Source organism: Schistocerca gregaria, chromosome 4 (assembly GCF_023897955.1).
Source record: "Schistocerca gregaria isolate iqSchGreg1 chromosome 4, iqSchGreg1.2, whole genome shotgun sequence".
Classification (NCBI taxonomy): Eukaryota; Metazoa; Arthropoda; class Insecta; order Orthoptera; family Acrididae; genus Schistocerca; species Schistocerca gregaria.
The window spans coordinates 442203347-442224476 of record NC_064923.1 but is presented as its reverse complement, the minus strand read 5'-3'; the positions used below and the strand labels follow the sequence as shown (position 1 = coordinate 442224476).

The window sequence follows — 21130 nt, the reverse complement described above, 5'->3', positions numbered from 1 at the left end:
GCTTGCCGACAGGGTACTGTTCATGCTTCTCACAAGTCAGAACAAAGAGGCCTTACACATTTCTAAATAAAATAAATAAAATCCTTGGTTCAGCTGCTAGCTCCAGGGAAGAGCCCCTTGGGAGGTTATGGTGGAAACTCGATGGCTTGCCGAATGGAGAAGATGGACTTGGTTGTAGCCAGTGAGACAAAAAGAGGTGCTCTATTGAATGTATGTATGTCAGTGGACAGCAGGTTTTGCACTAGTAGGTTATAGAAACATACTTCCTTTAAAGGCTGAATGCCACACACTCTTAAGCAAAGACCACATAATATTTACTTTACTGAGGCACTAAAAACAGACTGATACCCCAGGCTGGTCTCAAATTGCAGTAGCAACTGCTATGGAACAACTCTTAAAACAATGAGCTGTGTCATCCCCTGTAGGCAAAGTGCTGATCTTTAATGACTGTGACCAACCAATATGAGAAATGAGGATGACCCTATCAAGGCAGTTTGGGTGTGGTTTGCAAAAGAAGCAAGTCTAAGATTACATTATGCAACCAAAAACTTTAGAGTACTTTTCTTTTAAACATGCGTAGTTTTTCTTCGTCTTTCGTTATTTATGATATAATAATCAAGGTGAATTTTGAAATTAATGCTAAGCTATATTTTTATTAAGATGTTGATAGAACTGTATAGTGTTCTGTTAGATGCTGCTTAACAGGTATCTGTTACTATATCTGTTCTCTTGTCTTTACAATAGCAACTCCCCGAGTTCTTAAAGCACTTATCTGTTTTGAAAGTGAATCAATCTGTGAAGTTAATAGAAAAAGAAAACTCATTTTTCAGCTTTGGAACAGATTTGTTAAGATGAAACTGACATAAACCAAAATTAATTTATTTGCCAGGAACTAGAGCACAATTAAGGATTTCTCAATTTTTTTGTTGAAGGATAACATGATTTGAAGATCTTCGATTATTACCTTTAAACAAGGGCAGTTTTTGGGTAGTATAACACATTGCTATCCTCTTTTGTATGTTTCTTCATAAATGACAGTGACAAACCATTCGTAATTGAAGGAACTTCCTGACGAGTTGTTATAAAAATGGATTTTTCTGAAAACTAAAAGCAACAAAGTGTACATTTATTTTTTAAATAATGAATTGCAGGAATTAATGTTTTTTATGTGAAAATTGTTTCCTGTTTATAGACCCTTTCTATTCACAAATGATTAATAAATGTTTTTTATTTGTGTAAATCAAAAATGGTTCAGATAAATTCTTTATTCATTGTGCAAAAAAGTTATCCAAACTCTGCAGTGAACGTACACTAATTGTATATAAATATGGAATATTGTGTTTTGTAAGAACATTGACCCTATCTCCACTTTATGTGCAAATTGTGTAGTTACACATTAAGAGGAACAGATGGTACGTGTGTGTGTGTGTGTGTGTGTGTGTGTGTGTGTGTGTGTGTGTGTGTTTTATGATGACAATATTTTAATTAATTGTTTATTCTTATTGAGCTATTTCTATACGTTCGTGAATGGTTAGTCTTAAAATGCAGTCCAAACATAGTGCAACAGAATTTGTTTATGCATCTTTTGTACAGGTTTTCTGGAGGAAGATGAAGGGAGAAAAATTATGTGGGGCCTAGAGAAAGATGCTATTCCACTAACAGTTGTGAAATCAGATGGAGGATTTACTTATGACACATCAGATATTGCTTGTATTAAACAACGTATTGAGGAAGAGAAAGCTGACTGGATCATATATGTTACTGATGCTGGACAGGTTTGTGAAAACTTATTTATTTTTCCATAGTGTATAACTGATGTCTAAAAAATGAGACTGTCAGGAAGTGCAAAATAGCACACCAGTAATGGCTGTAGGACGAATGGAAAGCTGTAGAAACATGCATGACTAGAACGAAAATAGATGCCATCTATAGGAAAACTGAAGATATCTTTGGGGAAAGAGAAGTAGCAGTATGAATATCAATAGTACAGTTGGCAAGCCAGTTGTAAGCAAAGAAGGGAAAGCTGCAAAGTTTAAGAATTATGTAGAGGAGCTGTATGAGGGAAACAAACTTGAGGACAATATTATAGAAACAGAAAAGAAAGTAGATGAAGATAAGATAGGAAATATGGTAGAATGGGAAGAATTTGGCAGTGCACTGAGAGATGTAAGTGGAAAATAGAGCCTTGGAGTAGATGATGATCCTTCATAATTAGTGAGATCCTTGGGATGGCAGGCGTGACAGAATTATTCCACCTGTTGTGCAAGATACATGAGACTGGCAATATACCTTCAGACTTCATGAAGAATGTAATAATTCCAATTCTAAAGAAGGCAGTTGCTGACTCATGTGAATATTACTGAATTATCAGTTTAATAAGTCATGGTTGCAAAATATTGACACACATCATTTACAGAAGAATGGAAAAACTGGCCAGAGCTGACCATGGGAAAGATCAGTTTGGGTTTCAGAGAAATTTTGGAACACAGGAGACAATAGTAAACCTATGACTTTATCTGTAAATATAGACTGAAGAAAAGTGAACCTACATATGTAGTATTCATAGATTTAAGAAAGATTTTTATGGTGTTGGCATGGTGTAAACTTTTTGTGGTTTGAAAGTTGCAGGGATAAAATACAGGGAGTGAACAGTTACTTGCAAGTTATATAGAAAGCAGACTGCAGCTATAAGATTCAAAAGAACATGAAAGGGAAGCAGTAGTTAAGAAGGGAGTTTGACATGGTTGTAGTTTAGCCCCAGAGTTACTCTAACTATACACTTAGCAAACAGTAAAGGAGACTACTGAAAAATTTGGAGCAAGAATTAAAGTTCAGGGAAAAGAAATAAAAACTTTGAGGTTTGCTAATGACATTGTAAGTCTATGAAAGAATTCTTGGAAAATCAATTGAATAGAATGGTTAGTGTCTTGAAAGGAGATTGTAAGATGAACTTCAATAAAAGTAAAAATTTTTAATTGAATGTAGTCAAGCAAATCAGGTGATGCTGAGAGAATTTGGTTAAGAAATGTGACACTAAAAGTAATAGATTAGTTTTGCTGTTGGGGTGTAAAATAACAGATGATGGCTGAAGTAGAGATGATACAAAACACCAACTGGCAGTAGTAAGAAAAGCGTTTATTTCTGAAAGAGAGAAATGTGTTGAACATGTAACTGAATAACTGATGAGGAGATATTGAATTGGGGAGATTGGATTTATGGTACAAGTAGGCTAATAGAAGTGCTCCATTGATAGGATACATCCTGAGGCACCAAGGAGTTGTTGATTTGGAAATGGAGGGAAGTGTTGTGTTAAAAATGGAAGAGGAAGTCCAAGAGATGAATACAGTAAGCAGGCTTAAACGGATGCAGGATGTGGTAGTTCCACAGAGATGAAGAACCTACTTTCCTGTTTTGATTTTTTTTTTTAAATTGTGACTTTTGGGCTATACGCCATACAGTCATCTCTCAGTGTTTTGGAATGTTACTGAGTAAGAATACATTTATCTAAAAATATGATAATTAGTTTTAAAATTAATATATTCTGTTGAAGGAGCATTGCTACATTAGATGCCAATCGCTAGTGAGGCCTGAGTAACTGTTGTATGAAATCAGTTTGCTGGTTGGCATACAACTTATATTTGAAGAAAAAAAAAATGTGATTGATATCTCGTACTGTTATTCCATCAAATTCACCGTAAGGATTATCTCAGACATGTACTCAGCAAAGGTGGCAGGGAAATTATCAACAATTAAATCTCATGTGAATTGTGGAACTCGTAAACTTTTTGTTCACCTTAATAGTTCAGAATAAGGGCTTTGAGTAAATGTTTGGCTGTATTTTTCTGTAATATTACGTTTTAATATGTATTGATGATCGATATTCGTCGTCTTGTTCTTATATGTAATGTGTCTTCGTGTCTGATGGCAGTAATAAGGTGTTTTTAAAATTACGATTTTGGGTGATGGTTTTTGCTAAGTCATTGATCATTTTATGGAATTAAATGTTAGTGTGTCCTTCAATCCACATAAATTTCACATTCTTTTCAAGATTTTCATTTTCCATGGTAGCTTTCATTAATTCCATTATCACTGGATTAATTTTCTGAAGAAGGGTTGGTGTCTGGATATCTTGGAGCAAGCTTTTGCAGTCTTTTAAAATTTAAATATTTCTTACTGTGAGGTTCAGCATGTAATTTAAAGCTTCACTTAAAACTGTTACTTCTGCAGAAAAATTAAAGTTTCACTAGGATACAAAATCATTTCCATGTGACCTGTACTTGGACATAGGATCATCATCATCATCAGTTTTTTGCTATATTAGCAGGTCCTTTGCCTCTTCATTTTCTGCAATCCATTGCTTCATTCTCAAGGCTGCTGTATGTTGTACCGTCCATCAAGTCATCCAGTATCTGAAATCTCTTCCTTCCTTGCTTCTTTTTTCCCTCCTACACAACCTTCTAAAACTGTTTTTATCAGTCTGTCATTCTATCTTATATCTGCCCAATCCAATTTCTTTTTCTTCTTTTTATTACATCTAGTAACTGTCTTTTCTCTTCCACTCATCTCAGTACTTCTTCATTTTTTACTCTGTCCATCCAAATTACTCTTTCCATCCTCCACCATGTCCACATCTCAAAAGCCTCCAGCCTTTCTCTGTCTTTCTTCCTCAAAGTCCATGTTACAGTGCCGTACAGAAGAACACCCCACACAAACATTTCATGAGTCTTTTCCTCAGTTCTCTGTCCAGACTGCTTCAGAAAATTCTCCTTTTCTTATAAAATGCCTCTTTTGCCATTGCTATTCTTGTTTTAATGTCTGTGCTGCACTTCCAGTCGGTGTCTATCCTGCTTCCAAGATACTTAAAATTTTGCACCTGTTCTGATATTTTCCATTCAGCATAACTTTTATTTCTTTATTTCCTCCTAATGCCAATACTTTTGTTTTCTTTGTGTTGATTTTCATTCCTTAATTTTTTCCGTTAGCTTCAATGGTGATCACTAAATCCTGTAATTCTTTTTTCCCCTGTGGTTAGAAGGACCATGTCATCAGCAAACCTCAAACACCCTAATCTTCTTCCTCCAATTTCTACTCCTTTGTCATCTAATAAGCATTGGTCAATCATATTTTCCAAGTAGAAGTTTGAAAGGGTAGGTGATAGACAGCATCCTTGTCTTACTCCTTTCCCAAGTCCAATCCAGTTTGTACTTTTTCCTCTCACTTTAACTGAGGCTTTTTGATTCAGATATAATGAGTTTACAAGTCTTGTGGTTTTCCAGTCCACTCTCTTTCCCTCATTATAGTCGCCAGTTTGTCCCAATCCACATTGTCAAATGCCTTTTCTAAATCCATGAAGCACATAATAGAGGTATCTTCCTTTTTTAGATTGAAGTCAGCTGATAGGTATTCCTGCTTAAGGAACCACTTTTGACAAAGCTTAGGTATCCGAATAATGAGGGAATTAGTATATTTCATCAAAATATACAAGGTATTAGAGATAAAGTTAGTGAACTGCTTATAGATGTTGACTCTGAAATTATTGGTATATCTGAACACTTCTTAAATGAGGAGATAATTTAGAGGCTTCCTTTACCAGGATACAGGTTGGCTGGCAGCTTTTCTAGGAGCTCTTTGCAGTGTGGGGGAGTAGCCATGTATGTGAAAACGGCATCCCATTTGAGTCAATTGATGTTTCAAAGTACTGCACTGAAAAGGTGTTTGAATGTTGTGCAGGTGTGGTTAAATTTAATGGAGCTAAAGTCTAATTCTTGTTATTTATAGATCCTCAGACTCCGACTTCACTACATTTTTGCTAAAGCTAGAGGAGGTTCTTGGTTCACTTTATAGGAAATACAAAAAGTTAGTTATATGTGGTGACTTCAATATTAATTGTATAAGTGATTGTTCAAGGAAAAGGATGCTGGTAGACCTCCTTAATTCTTATAATCTTATGCAAACCGTATTCTTTCCAACGAGAGTGCAAGGGAACAGTAGAACAACCATGGACAACATTTTTGTTCATTCCTCATTACTAGAAGGGCATTCTGTTAGCAAAAAGGTGAATGGCCTTTCAGATCATGATGTACAAATTTTAACTCTAAAATATTTTTGTGCTGCAACACATGTTAAATATAGTTATCAACTGTGTAGGAAAGCTGATCCAGTTACTGTAGAGACCTTTGTAAACCTTATCAAGGAACAACAGTGGCAAGATGTTTATAGCGCTGATACAGTAGATGATAAATATAATGCTTTTCTCAAGACTTTTCTCGTGCTCTTTGAAAGTTGCTTTCCGTTAGAACGTTCAAAACAGGGTACTAGCACAACAGGCAGTCTGGGTGGCTGACTAGAGGGATAAGAATATCTTGTAGAACAAAGTGGCAATTATATCAAAACTTTAGAAACAGGCAAAATCTAAATGCAGCAGCCCATTACAAACAGTATTGTAAGGTGCTTAAAAATGTTATTAGGAAGGCAAAAAGTATGTGGTATGCAGATAGAATAGCTAATAGCTAAGTCTCAGGATAAAATTAAAACCATATGGTCAGTCGTAAAGGAAGTGGCTGGTCTGCAGAGACAAGTCGAGGATATGGGGTCAGTGCGTAGTGGGAATGTCCATGTTACTGATAAGTCACATATATGTACAGTATTTAATAATCACTTTCTGAATATAGCAGGTGAACTAAATAGAAACTTAGTCGCAACAGGGAATGACATAGCGCTCTTAGAAAAAAGTGTTCCGAGACTGTTACCTGAAATGCTTTTCCGTGTTACTGACAAGAGGGAGATTGAGTTAATAATTAAAGACCAAGAACTCTTATGAATATGACAGGATATCTAGCAGAATACTGAAGTATTTTTCTATGTATGTTAGCCCTGTACTTTGCCATATCTGTAACTTTTCCTTTAGGAGTGGTCGGTTTCCGGACCGATTAAAGTACTCGGTAGTGAAGCCACTTTATAAAAAGGGAGACAGGGATAATGTTGACAATTATAGACCTATTTCTATGCTATCGGTGATTGCTAAAGTTATCGAGAAGGTTGTGTACAGGATGCTACAAAAAGGTACAGCCAAACTTTCAGGAAACATTCCTCACACACAAAGAAAGAAAATATGTTATGTGGACATGTGTCCGGAAATGCTTACTTTCCAAGGAAGCAGTATTAATTTTCTAACGGAAACCAGGCAAAGATTGTGTCAACCCTAATAGTTACTAGAGTGGAGCTCCTACCACCAGTATGTGTAAGACATCTTAGCATGTGGTCAACCGGTGCCTTGTCTGGGTCCTCCAATCCCGGGATCACCTGTGCTACTCCCAGTGCTCTTTCAGGTGCTACTGGTTCACACTTGATACCTTAATTCTCCTGGAGACAGTGATACAAGAATGTTTTATACATGACATCCATTTAATCAGTGTGTTTTTATCTTGAGAAAGCATACTTCACCACTCACATCATTCACCAACTTCACATACGGGGACTACGTGGATATCTGCCAATTCTTATTCAATCCGTCCTTGTCTGACCACTTTGCTCAGGAGAATGGGTTCCTCCAAAGTAATGTACTCTGTGTCACTGTTTGCAACCACTATCAATGGTAAGACAGAGATTTAGGAACCAGGTTTTAAATTGTAAGACATTTCCAGGGGCAGATGTGGACTCTGACCACAATCTATTGGTGGGAATTTAAGGAGATGGGACCTGGATAAACTGACTAAACCAATGGTTGTACAGAGTTTCAGGGAGAGCATAAGGGAACAATTGATAGGAATGGGGGAAAGAAATACAGTAGAAGAAGAATGGGTAGCTCTGAGGGATGAAGTAGTGAAGGCACCAGAGGATCCAGTAGGTAAAAAGACGAGGGCTAGTAGAAATCCTTGGGTAACAGAAGAAATATTGAATTTAATTGATGAAAGGAGAAAATGTAAAAATGCAGTAAATAAAGCAGGTAGAAAGGAATACAAAAGTCTCAAAAATGAGATCGACAGGAAGTGCAAAATGGCTAAGCAGGGATGGCTAGAGGACAAATGTTAGGATGTAGAGGCTTATCTCACTAGGGGTAAGATAGATACTGCCTACAGGAAAATTAAAGAGATATTTGGAGAAAAGAGAACCACTTGTATGAACACCAAGAGTTCAGATGGAAACCCAGTTCTAAGCAAAGAAGGGAAAGCACAAAGGTGGAAGTAGTATATAGAGGGTCTATACAAGGGCGATGTACTTGAGGACAATATTATGGAAATGGAAGAGGATGTAGATGAAGATGAAATGGGAGGTACAATACTGCGTGAAGAGTTTGACAGGGCACTGAAAGACCTGAATCGAAACAAGGCCCCGAGAGTAGACAACATTCCATTGGAACTACTGACGGCCTTGGGAGAGCCAGACCTGACAAAACTCTACCATCTGGTGAGCAAGATGTATGAGACAGGCAAAATACCCTCACACTTCAAGAAGAATATAATAATTTCAATCCCAAAGAAAGAAGGTGTTGAAATGTGAAAATTACCGAACTATCAGTTTAATAAGTCAGCTGCAAAATACTAACGCGTATTCTATACAGACAAATGGAAAAACTGGTAGAAGCTGACCTCAGCGAATATCAGTTTGGATTCCGCAGAAATGTTGGAACTCGCGAGGCAATACTGACCTTACGACTTATGTTAGAAAAAGATTAAGGAAAGGCAAACCTACATTTCTAGCATATGTAGACTTAGAAAAAGTTTTTGACAATGTTGACTGGAATACTCTCTTTCAAATTCTGAAGGTGGCAAGGTAAAATACAGGGAGCAAAAGGCTATTTACAATTTGTACAGAAACCAGATGGCAGTTATAAGAGTCGAGGGGCATGAAAGGGAAGCAGCGGTTGGGCAGGGAGTGAGACAGGGTTGTAGCCTATCCCCGATGTTATTCAATCTGTATATTGAGCAAGCAGTAAAGGAAACAAAAGACAAATTCGGGGTAGGTATTAAATCCATGGAGAAGAAATAAAAACTTTGAGGTTCGCCGATGACATTGTAATTCTGTCAGAGACAGCAAAGGACTTGGAAGAGCAGTTGAACGGAATGGACAGGGTCTTGAAAGGAGGATATAAGATGAACATCAACAAAAGCAAAACGAGGATAATGGAATGTAGTCAAATTAAGTCGGGTGATGGTGAGGGAATTAGATTAGGAAATGAGACACTTAAAGTAGTAAAGTAGTTTTGCTATTTGGGGAGCAAAATAACTGATGATGGTCGAAGTAGAGAGGATATAAAATGTAGACTGGCAATGGCAAGGAAAGCGTTTCTGAAGAAGAGAAATTTGTTAACATCGAGTATAGATTTAAGTGTCAGGAAGCTGTTTCTGAAAGTGTTTGTATGGAGTGTAGCCATGTATGGAAGTGAAACATGGACGAAAAATAGTTTGGACGAGAAGAGAATAGAAGCTTTCGAAATTTGGTGTTACAGAAGAATGCTGAAGATTAGATGGGTAGATCACATAACTAATGAGGAGGTATTGAATAGAATTTGGGAGAAGAGGAGTTTGTGGCACAACTTGACAAGAAGAAGGGACCAGTTGGTAGTACATGTTCTGAGGCATCAAGGGATCACCAATTTAGCATTGGAGGGCAGCGTGGAGGGTAAAAATCGTAGAGGGAGACCAAGAGATGATTACACTAAGCAGATTCAGTAGGATGTAGGTTGCAATAAGTACTGGGAGATGAAGCTTGCACAGGATAGGGTAGCATGGAGAGCTGCATCAAACCAGTCTCAGGACTGAAAACAACAACAACAATATCAGTGGTGTCTCCTGTGGAGTCAGTAGCCCAGTTAAAAGTCTTTTTGACTATGTGAACTGCTCTTCCTCCCTTCTTATGATGACAAAGTAACTTTGTCTGACCATAAGGAGGCTGGAAACTTGTGCCCATATAACTGATTTAAGTTTCTCACATGAGGAGAATACATGTGCCAACTTTACCTGTGTTCGTCACACTTTTCACTCACTGGAGCTCATCATGGGTGACAATATTTTCAGTTTTAGTGACAATGGGTGATTTTTGGACCAACTGTTGTGGCTTGAAATTAACCTGCCTTTCACACCTGAAACACCCTTGAACAAAGGGTGTCATATCATTGAATATTTCAAAGTGCCTCAGTCGAAATTCGTGGATACCTAACAGTTCTCCCACCTTCAGTTTTATAGAGCATGTCAGATCACAGTTAGATTATGGCATTGTTGTTTGTGGATCAGCCCGTATTTCCGACCTCAAGGTGTGAGATGCTGTTTGCCATGAGGACATTCGAATATCGACTGCAACCCTTCAGACTAGCCATATTCAGAGTTTGTGTGCCGAGTTTGGTGAACCACCTCTCAGGATTCAGTGGCTTTTCCTCCTGGCTCATCAGGCCCTGAAAATCTCAGTGTTCTCTCAATCATTAGCGTTTAGTGTGGCAATACACCTCAATTTCAAGTGGCTGTTGAGGAATTGCTCTGATGCAACCAAGCATTCTGGCGTATATGCTACCAACTGTCATGGCTATGCCATATGTCTGATTACACAACCAGGAATGGAACAAATTTCTGCCTTGGCTTGTTCAGAGACCCAAAGTGATTTTAAGCCTGATGAAGTACAAGAAAACTTGTACTCCAACTTATATTTTTACAACATTATTTTCTTCAGTTTTAAGTACGTGCCACAGTGTTATTATTGTTTGTACGGATTGATTCCAGCAAGGGAATACCCTCAGTTGTTCACGTGTTTTTCCTGATAGGATGTACTAAGTGCGTCTTCCGGAACAGTTTTCAAATCATGGTGCAGAACTATGTGGCATTATGGCAGTCCTGGGCTGGATTCAGAGGCATTACAGTACAAGTTTTTTACTGTTTTCTCATTTGCTTGATGTGTTGCAAGCGGTCCACCAAACGTACCTATTAGACCAGTTGATTCAACTCACACATGACCCTGAAAAGCAGCTCTAACACTGAGATAAGGAGGTGATCTCTTGCAGCACACCTGGGGATACCAAGATACAGGGAATTGACGTAGACAACAAAACAGCCAAAGAAGCATGTTGGGATGGTATTGTAAGTCAGTGTGCCACCCCTTGCATGCCATTGTCTCCTTATCTGCCGTTGTCTCCTTACCTGCCGTTGTCTCCTTATCTGACAGAAGAATCATGTCATTGGGAGCTGAACAGTTGGAGGTGACAGACAGCAATTTTTGCTCTCTCAAATCGACCACACAGACATGGCAGGTTTCATTCAAGCCACACTGATGCATGGTGCTGCTCACCATACTACACGTAGCACATAACCTTGTAACACATCATAGGTGTCAAGTAGAGAGACGGAGGGCCACATGCGACACGCGATGGGGCGTCGACCACTTGGCCGGCGGGCCACCGCGCTGCCCCCCTAGAGCCGGTCTAAGCTAATAACAATCGGTAGCAGCAGCCGGCCCAAGGCGACCGCCTCCCACGGGAACGTCGACGCCGCCCATCGGCATGCGAGGCTCGCGTGCTGCGGGTAGGGGTCGCCCGTGCGTCCGCCTCTCTCCTCATTTGCCTTCCCACTGTTCTCATCCTCCGCCCTCCTCTGCTCCCAGCGCTGACGGCCTTTGTCGTGCCGACGCCACAATATATGCGGGAACCACTTCCTAAGCTCACCGGCGATTTATTAGTCACCTCTCTTAAAAGACCACTCTGGTCTCACTAGACGGTAGTAGATGATGCAGAGTTGGTATCAATTAGTCCGTGCTGACTCGTATCTTGGAGGTGAAGGGGTCAGTCTTTGCTAGTCATTTCTACGGAATCCGCTTGGCAAGATATGTCGCCATGGAGACTTGACTGAACGTCAGAAAGGAGTTAAGTGTTTGAAAGTGCGACTGGATTCGTGATTTCCTGTCAGGTAGGTCGCAGTTCGTAGTAACAGAAGGCAAATCGTCGAGTAAAACTAAAGTGATATCAGGTGTTCCCCAGGGAAGCGTCCTGGGACCTCTGCTGTTCCTGATCTATATAAATGACCTGGGTGACAATCTGAGTAGTTCTCTTAGGTTGTTCGTCGATGATACTGTAATTTACCGTCTAGTAAGGTCATCCGAAGACCAGTATCAGTTGCAAAGCGATTTAGAAAAGATTGCTGTATGGTGTGACAGGTGGCAGTTGACGCTAAATAACGAAAAGTGTGAGATGATCCCCATGGGTTCCAAAAGAAATCCGTTGGAATTCGATTACTCGATAAATAGTACAATTCTCAAAGCTGTCAATTCAACTAAGTACCAGGGTGTTAAAATCACGAATAACTTCAGTTGGAAAGACCACATAGATAATATTGTGGGGAAGGCGAGCCAAAGGTCGCGTTTCATTGGCAGAACACTTAGAAGATGCAATAAATTAATAATATTTAATGTGGATTTGTATAGATGACCATTAACAGTCTGCTACCTCCATATGTCTCACATATTTCTGTGTCACACGGAACCATGACCTTCATTTCAACTGCATCTACAGTCTAAGCTGCTTCTTTCATTTCAGTAAATATTTATTATCATTAAATTGTGCTACTTGTGTTGTTCTAGTATCAAAAACCATCTATTTGTGTGTGTGTGTGTGTGTGTGTGTGTGTGTGTGTGTGTGTGTGTGTGTGTGTGTGTGTGTGTGTGTGTGTGTGCACGTGCCTGTGCTTGTGCGTATGAGCTTATCTTTAGCTGTCATAACTCTGCTTGCATATGTTACTACTGTTGGATGTTATATAAATTTTTGTATTGTAAATTATCCTCCAGCTATTTACTGTGTGACGTAATGAAACCTTGATTCACACAACTTTGTAAAAATTACACATATTAATTAACTTACCAAACTAAATTATAGTTATTGTACTGTCATCATTGTTTTTGCGTGTTTAACATAACATTTCAATGAGCATACTGTGCACATGTATTGTTAGCTATACTTCTGCTTCTACCATCAACTTTGTTGTGATGCATAGTTGTCAAAGTCAGTAACTGGGTTACTAGTCCTTTTATTCATGCACTCATCCACCACCACTTCCATTTCATATTAGACCACTCACTATATGTGCTCTTTCACCTTCATTATTGGCCTCTTTATTATTAATTATAACTTAAAAATTTTGGATGTGTAGCATTCTGCAGCTTTCATTTGTGTCATAAATGACATTTTATTACGAGCAAGTCAGTCATCTTGTCACATAAAGAAAGGTATTATAAAGCAAACCTGAGGTCTATACTGCCCGAGACAAATGGAAAAAACATAGGAATTTTGCCTCTGGAAAAAATCTGGGTAAAACTCAGGAATTTCTTCAGTGTTTCAGTTTTCAGTTAAATTTTTGTAATTTTGACTGGTCAGAGCTGATATTCTAACAAAGAATTTTACTTTAGCCCACTGATGTGGAGCAATATTGCAACAATAAAACATAAATGAGAGATTAACACCAAAATAAAACTGTAATTGCAAAGAAAATAATGCAGCACTGTGTACAAACAAGTGTCTGCCAACTTTCCAGCTGCAAAATGTTTCAAAGGCTTTAGGACAAAAACTATGCAATAATTCGTAACAACAAACTTCTTTTGACGAGCGTGACATTGCAGTTTTTTACATTTCTAAAAGGTTGTGGGAAAATATTGTGAATGCTGGTTTGAGAAGCATTAGTTTCAAAGTAAATTTCTTTTTACACAAGATGAATTACGTTACATGTGAAAATGTGCAGTGAATTTCTTAAATCAAGAAGCATTTGAATTTCATTCAAAACGAAATGATTTGAGGAGGAGCAGTGAATTTCTTAAATCACGGAGCATTTGAATTTCATTCAAAATGTAATGCTTTGAGGAGGAGCAGCCATGTACAAAAATTTTGGGCCCAGGAGACCAGCCATTTAAGTTATTGTTTAAAATTCTACTGGCACATTTGTGTCCAGTGTACATTAAGAGGGACACACACTAAAAAAGACTAAGTGTTTAGATTAGTTTTTCATATTTATTTTAGTTTATTCATAGATTACAAATTATGCAATAGTGATGGAAAAAAGTATAATTATCCTTCAACAAAAATGGCGAGGTGAGTTCAGCAATTTTGCACGTAATTAACTTTTCTATATAAAAGTCAGAGTGCCTGACAGAGCATGTATTTGGCCCTGTAACCCATGAAATGTTCAGTGTGCAGCAGTGTAATTTTTCATCATGCTTGCAGTTTAAACTGCCTAACCACACCCTCATAAAAAGCAACAAAAGATTTTTAACGACCCGCATTATATGTGAAAGTCAGCTTTCCTTGTAACAATACTGTACGTATATTAATTTAAACAGTTAACCTTTGCTATTTGTGTGTTCTTTTTAGGTAGTAGTACCCAGTAGATGGTCCTTGACAGGGTGCTCATGAGAGACAAGAATATCGTCAGGAGTGACCCAGGGAATTGTGATAAGACTGCTTTTATTCTCTGTATCGTAAATGGCCTGACGGACAGGGTGAACAGCAATTTACAGCTGTTTGCTGATGATACTGTGGTGTATGGGAAGGTGTTGTCATTGAGTGACTGTAGAAGTGTACAAGATGACTTACACAAAATTTCTAGTTTCTGTGATGAATGGCAGTTTGCTCTGCACGTAGAAAAATGTAAGTTAATGAGTTGAGTAGGAAAAACAGTCCTATAATGTGCTGTTGACACAGTCAATCAGTTAAATACCTACACATAACATTGCAGAGCGATAGAAAATGTAATGAGTATATCAGGTTGATAGCAGATAATGCAAATGCTCAACTTGGTTTTATTGGGAGAATTTTGGGGAAGTGTACATCATCCATAATGGAGACAGTGTGTAGAATGATAATGCAACCCATTCTTGAGTATTATGTGAACGTTTGGTATCCTTGCCTGGTCAGATTAAAAGAAGACATTAAAGAAACTAAGAGGCGTACTCTTAGATTTGTTACTCATACCTTCCATCAGCAAGCAGGTATTATGGAGATGCTCCTTGAACTCAAATGAGAATCCTTCAGGATGATGTTGCTCTTTCTGCAAGGCAATATTCCACTGATTTAGAGAACTGGCATTAGAGTCCGACTGTAGAAGGATTATACTGCCGCCAACATTCATTTTGCATTCAGGACCGCGAGGATAAAATAAGAGAAATTAGGGCTTGTGTGGAGGTTTTAGATAGTCGGTTTCCCTCACTTTATTTGCAAATAGAATAGGAGAGGACATGATTAGTAGTGGTATAAGGTACTTTCCATCATACACTGTAGTGTGATGTGGAGAGTATGTTGTGGATTTCATCCCCGACTTGAGTGATGAATTACAGCAGGATAATTGCCCATATCAAAAGACCAGAACTGAGCCATGGTAGGAGCATATTGATGTTTTGACCAGCAGATTCATCTGTTCTGAACCCTGTGGAATTCTTCTGGGATGCTGTGGGGTGTCAGCTCTGTGTCCATGTTACCAGTCATCTGCTCTCCAACCATGAGTTCAGGGCAAGCTTCAACAACCATCGTGCTGCTTAGTAGTGGAACATTGTCATAGGGAAAAGAAATTCTGGTTAAACAATCTAGGTCACGAGGGTGGGGGAGAGGGGGGGGGGTGCAGGGAGAAAACCCTCAATCTCAAGATGTGCTGTACACCAATGGGATGGACGGCTGTTCATACAAAACATTTAGTAACGAGCAACCTCTGAGGAACCTGCTGCACCTCACTAGAATTAGTCGTACCCAGGAAAGCAGCGCTCTCCCTAATTAAGTTATGGATCCACAGCACTTTCCCTGGTTAAGTTACAGATCCCTATCTGTCTGTGAGAACACCATGAAACCCCACAACCACAAAAACAAATCTCTACACAACTAACAGGTCTCAGCACAATAGTGCCTCTGGAACTGAATTAGAAAAATGAACCTTGATGATTGTAACAGGGTACAACAATGTCAGATTGTTTTATTGCGATAAAGAGAGGAGATGGGCTTTTGAGAAAGTCTCCCCCTTCCACATCAGCAAAATGTCAAAAAATATTTCTGTAACTGTAAAATCAGACTACTTCACAGCAGAATTCTTTTGGTTGAAACTGCTGCATCTCACCCAATGAAAACACTTCTGTATCCTTACAATTTTGGCTATCCCTGGCACACTGTATTGCCTCTGCCCCCCTCCCCAGGGTAAAAGTGTCAGTTAACCCCCCACACACACACTTACTTTTGCATTTTTAATAGTGTCTATATCTTCCAGAAATTCAATGTAACCTTGAACTTCTTTCAGTACTCAACAACCATTGACATCATTTGTGCATAATAATACACATAGACTGAATTGTCTGCTCCAGTATTTATATATGCATATAACTGGTATTATGCTATACATCAGTTGTTTCGACTGAACAGCTAAAGGAGTGGGAAATGGAAAGTGTTATAGAAATTTGATGAAGAGAATGAATGATGAGCTGGAGAAGACAGCCACTCTCAGTCTAACTAGATACAGTCACACCACAGCAAGGCAACATGTGCTAAATGCATGATAGTTCTGATCATCTTCTGGCATTAAACCATCAGATAGTCTGAGGTTAGTATTAACTGTTGTAGGTACCTATGAAATTGATCTGTATTTTATATGTTGATGAAGTCAGTGGTAGTGTTGTTACTGCTCCTTTCCCTGTCCAACATGTGTTACCAAAAGAGGTAGTATAAAAGAAAACTCCTTCTGATCACTCCCACACTGCAGAAGAGTATGAACGGCGTAAGAACACACATGGAAGAAGCAAGGCCTTTGCACAGGGCAAGCACTGGTTCGTGTACATACCAGTCGCATTTCAAACTTTCAGATAACCCTGTGTTATAAACACTACATCATCAACAGGAATCATGACCCACCTTATAAAAATGTGGACAGCAGTGACCTTATCCATGAACTCCCCCATCCTGTTCTATTCCTCAGAGATTTCAGTGCACATCACATTTAGTAGGTCTCTACATACATATGCCCAAAGAGTGAACATATTTCTCTTGTCAGATGACATCTGCCTCTTCAATACAGTGGATTTGACAAGTCAGCATTGCAGATGAATCATAGACTCTGTCTGTCACTTTAATCTTTCACACCAATACTACCCTTTGGGAAGTGGTGGACTATTAGCACTCTAGTGACGATTTTCCCATTTGGATCCATTTGCTACATAAATCAATACCTGTGAGCAAGCCACTTAAATGGATGATAAACAAAGCCAACTGGACACTGTACAACAACCTGACTGTATTCCAACATCCAGTATGTGACAGAACGGGCAACTAACATCATTCACTGGGCTGCTGAAGTTCTCTATCTACAGGTCTCTTGCTAAATATGACAGGTGGCCAGTGTCATTGTGGGGCAAGAATGCCACTTAACCATCAGGATTGGGAAGCTGCTCTATGAACGTTCTAACTTAGTCCATCTGCTGACAACTTTGCAGCATTTGACACTGCTTAGATACGAGCTCGGTGCACCATTAGGCAGAGTGAAAAGCAGTCACAGCAACAATTTTTGTATTGTGTTAAACCATTTCACACCATCAGCAAAGATACTGTAGTGATGAGAAGGATCAGTGGGAAAGGCAAGTTATCTATTGCAACAGCCATACAGAACAGTGGCACCTGATTACATCAGAAGCTGTAGCTCAGGGGCGAAATAATTTGTACAAATTACATCTAGTGCCAGTCAAGATCGCACTTTCCAATGGAGGCAGGAATTATCTGAGAGGACATGGTTGGACTTCTGTTACAGTAACACTGAAGAGTACAACCACTTTTCGTGGATGAAGAATTTATAGTATGTGGTATCTGTAGTTCGCAATACAATACCAGCACCAACAAAGTGCTCTGTGATGTGTTGTGACATTTGAATATTAAGTGAAAGCATACATTTCTTACATCTGGTCAAGGGGCAATGCCATGATTCTTGGGGGTAAGCAATTATGATTCCATTTCTGAAGCCTGGGAAGGATCACTCCAGCCCAAGTAATTACAACAGTAACTGGCACTTACAATTTGTTTAGAAAATGTTGAAATGAGTGACCAATAGCCTGTTACTATGGGTTATAGAAACTGGGTAATCTCTTCAGTTGCCTTCAGTGTGTGTCTTCCATAGGTATCACTCTGCATTTGAAAATAAAATACTCCTGTAGGTAGCAATATGAGAGGGCATTTTATATGCATGGTCGGCACTTAATAGAAACATTTTTATGTTGATAAGGTATGGTATGACATCGGTGATTCTTCCCATTACAATGTGGCCTTTCCTTCCAGAAAGTTGTTGTAGATTCAGGTTTGGTTGTTTACTCTCAGACCAACAAACTTAAGAGTAACATGTTCTAAGTGTTACTTTGGTTGTAATAGGCTTAACAGCACAATGGCCACAGTCAGGAGCACTGTCCTGTTCAAAGCCATCTTTTTTATGAACAATTTTCATTCTGATGTAATCTTCTGATGCTTCCATCTGTTTTGTTGGTCTTACAGTCTTGAAACAACTGCTCAATGATTACCTGAGCTGTAACTGAGGGATACACTTTTGGCTTTAAGGGATCAGTAAAACTCATGGGCCTTGTTTGGAGTGAAAGACTCAGATCAAGAGTTCTAAAGGTTGTAAACATCTTACAAGTGCCTTAGTGGCAGATACTGTGGGGAGGGGGATCATGGCTACTGATCCTCCCTGTTGTTATTTTATGAGAGCCTCTTTATTTGGCCACAGCTGGACTAATACTGTATTGTCTGTGGTTCTGTACAACCATCCTCTTTAAAGATCTTGGACTCAATTTACCATGAGGCCATTAGATTGATGACAGAAGCCTTCAGGTCAAGTCCTATACCAGTCTGGCTGCCCCCTATAATCTGTGGAAGTTCCTCGTGGTGCGACGTGGATATAATGACCAGTCAGTTCCCCAGACTCGGGCCTTCAATCTTCTTGTCTGATTATCAGAAGAGTGAAGATATGCATGTGAATCAGAGGAGATCAAGACGATCATTTTGGAGTGCAGTACAGGAGCAGATTGCAGTGTTTTTGTTTGGTGGACCTAAATATTTTAACACAGGGTTGTATCCCCATGTTTGTTAGTGAAACAAGATCGTTTTTAAATTTGCCAAGGTACCAGAAATCTTGTACACCTTGTTTTATTTTTAAACAAACCTTTTAAGAGTTTTTGGAGTTGAACTGAAATTTGACATTTATACTGGTGGGTTTAAGCAGGGCCATACCATCAGCTGTGTAATAGTTTTTCTTGATGGGTCCTTAGAATTAGACTTCCGGACAAATGGAAATGGAGCAGATAAGATCCAACTGACAAATTAACTTTATCTGCTCTGTTTGCCCAAGTGCTGTCGACAGCATTCAGCCACTGTAACCACCAGACAGGGTTGTACAAGTATAACGAGACACTTAATGTGCGATGACAATGAGAGGAAGTGTGTCTATGCTGGTTACTGGGCCATACAGAAATACTGGAAAATGAGCAAGTTGAGATGTCAGCAAAGAATGCATGCAATGAAAGCAATGTTCTGCCATATTCTGTCCCCTTGTGTGCTAGTACCGTGTTGGTGTGAAGGAAAGCTACATGTATGTGGGAGGATGCATGGCTGGAGGAATAAAATAACACATTAAGGCAGCTGAAGCCTACAGTTTTGCATGGTAAACATAGCTTGTCAGAGTGACTGAAAGAAGTGGCTTTAACATGACTGAGAATGGAGCACTGTTCTCTGACCCATAGGTACATCTTCCTGTGGGAGGTGCCTGTGGCACTTACTCAATTAGAGTATTATGAAAAGGATAGATTTGCTACTCACCATATAGTGGAGAAGTTGAGTCGCAGACAGGCACAACAAAGAGACTACTAAACACATGACTGCTGTCTCTGCCTCCTGGGGCCAATTATGTTTTATTTCTGCCAAGAGAGCAGCAGTTTTTCCGGAGAAGAATTTGTTCATTGTTGTAAATAATGATGAGATGAGTAGGGAAAAGGCTTTATGATTTTTTTGTTGTCAGGCTCCTACCCAGACTATTGGGTAGGTTAATTTAATGCATCTCAGAGTGGTTTGTGCATCTATTGTTAGCCAGTAATCAAACCAGCCATGGATATCTTAATCAATTTTACAGTTCTGACTGTGTACATTTCTCTTTTTAATATATATTGTTACACTAAGTCTCAAGCTTTTATTCAAGCATTTTTAACACCTCTGTCTGAAGCTGTAGTATGTCATTTTACGCTTTCACAGTGGCTGGATATTTCTCTGGTCTGTGAGTGGTAGCCAGCAACAACTTTCAGCACTTCCTTCAATTAATCTTTGTTTCGTCTACTACTTTATCGTGTCTTAATTGAAGTTTCGTGTAAGTGTGAGGAAAAGGCATGACCTTGCAAGCAGACATACACACTCCTACACACATATTTTTACTGTCCATCTTACTGTATTGAAAAGCAACCACTGTCTCTAAGTTATTGCCAACAGTCTTTCAAGTATCTGATGTGTGTCTGTGGGTCATTGTCCAATAAGATTGCATACAAGGAGAAACTGATTTCACTAAGCATTTAATTTGTTTGTGCAAGGATGCTGATCATGATGCCATTGAGTGCCTTGAACCCAATACCATAATTATCATTTGTATTCTCTCCCCCCTCCTGTTCCACACCACCCTACTGCACACTCCCTCCTCCATGTTAATAAGTGGGCTGAAGATGGCATCCTGTACCTCTACTGTTCTAATCCCATTGCCATTCATCAAGTCTCCAGCCTTGTTATTTGTCGTGAAACATGTCATCTTTTGTATTTTGTGTCACTGAAACCAGTCTGTTATGACCGTATATTTCACTGTGATATCGATGGGGCATATTTCAAGAATGACAAGGAGAACTTCTGCTGGTAAAGGTTTCTGTTAGGTGAATTCCTGATTGTATGTATTATAGGATGGCTTAGTTTTGTACCAAATTTAGCGACCGTGCTCAAGCACTTGCTGCAAAGTTCAAAGTGCCCATCGGACTTGAATTGTAGTGAAGTACTACAACCACCGAGGTTAACTTGCAGCTGCCAGTGGAAGCAGTGACAATTTTATGCCTATTTTGGTAGACTGTATGTATCTGTGCCAAAAAAGTTTCTGCCATCATTAAGGAATGCTCTTTAGTGAATGTCAAC

The 21130-nt window shown here is 39.1% G+C and overlaps 1 protein-coding gene across 3 annotated transcripts in view; it reads left to right on the top strand.

Annotated features, from left to right (window-relative positions):
• LOC126365812 (arginine--tRNA ligase, cytoplasmic) overlaps positions 1-21130 on the top strand; it is a 141410-nt gene that overhangs the window by 92132 nt on the left and 28148 nt on the right. For all 3 annotated transcript variants that reach the window (XM_050008403.1, XM_050008402.1, XM_050008404.1), the window contains one exon: positions 1594-1775. In XM_050008403.1, coding sequence (XP_049864360.1) covers positions 1594-1775 — 182 coding nt within the window. The remainder of the gene's footprint in view (positions 1-1593; positions 1776-21130) is intronic.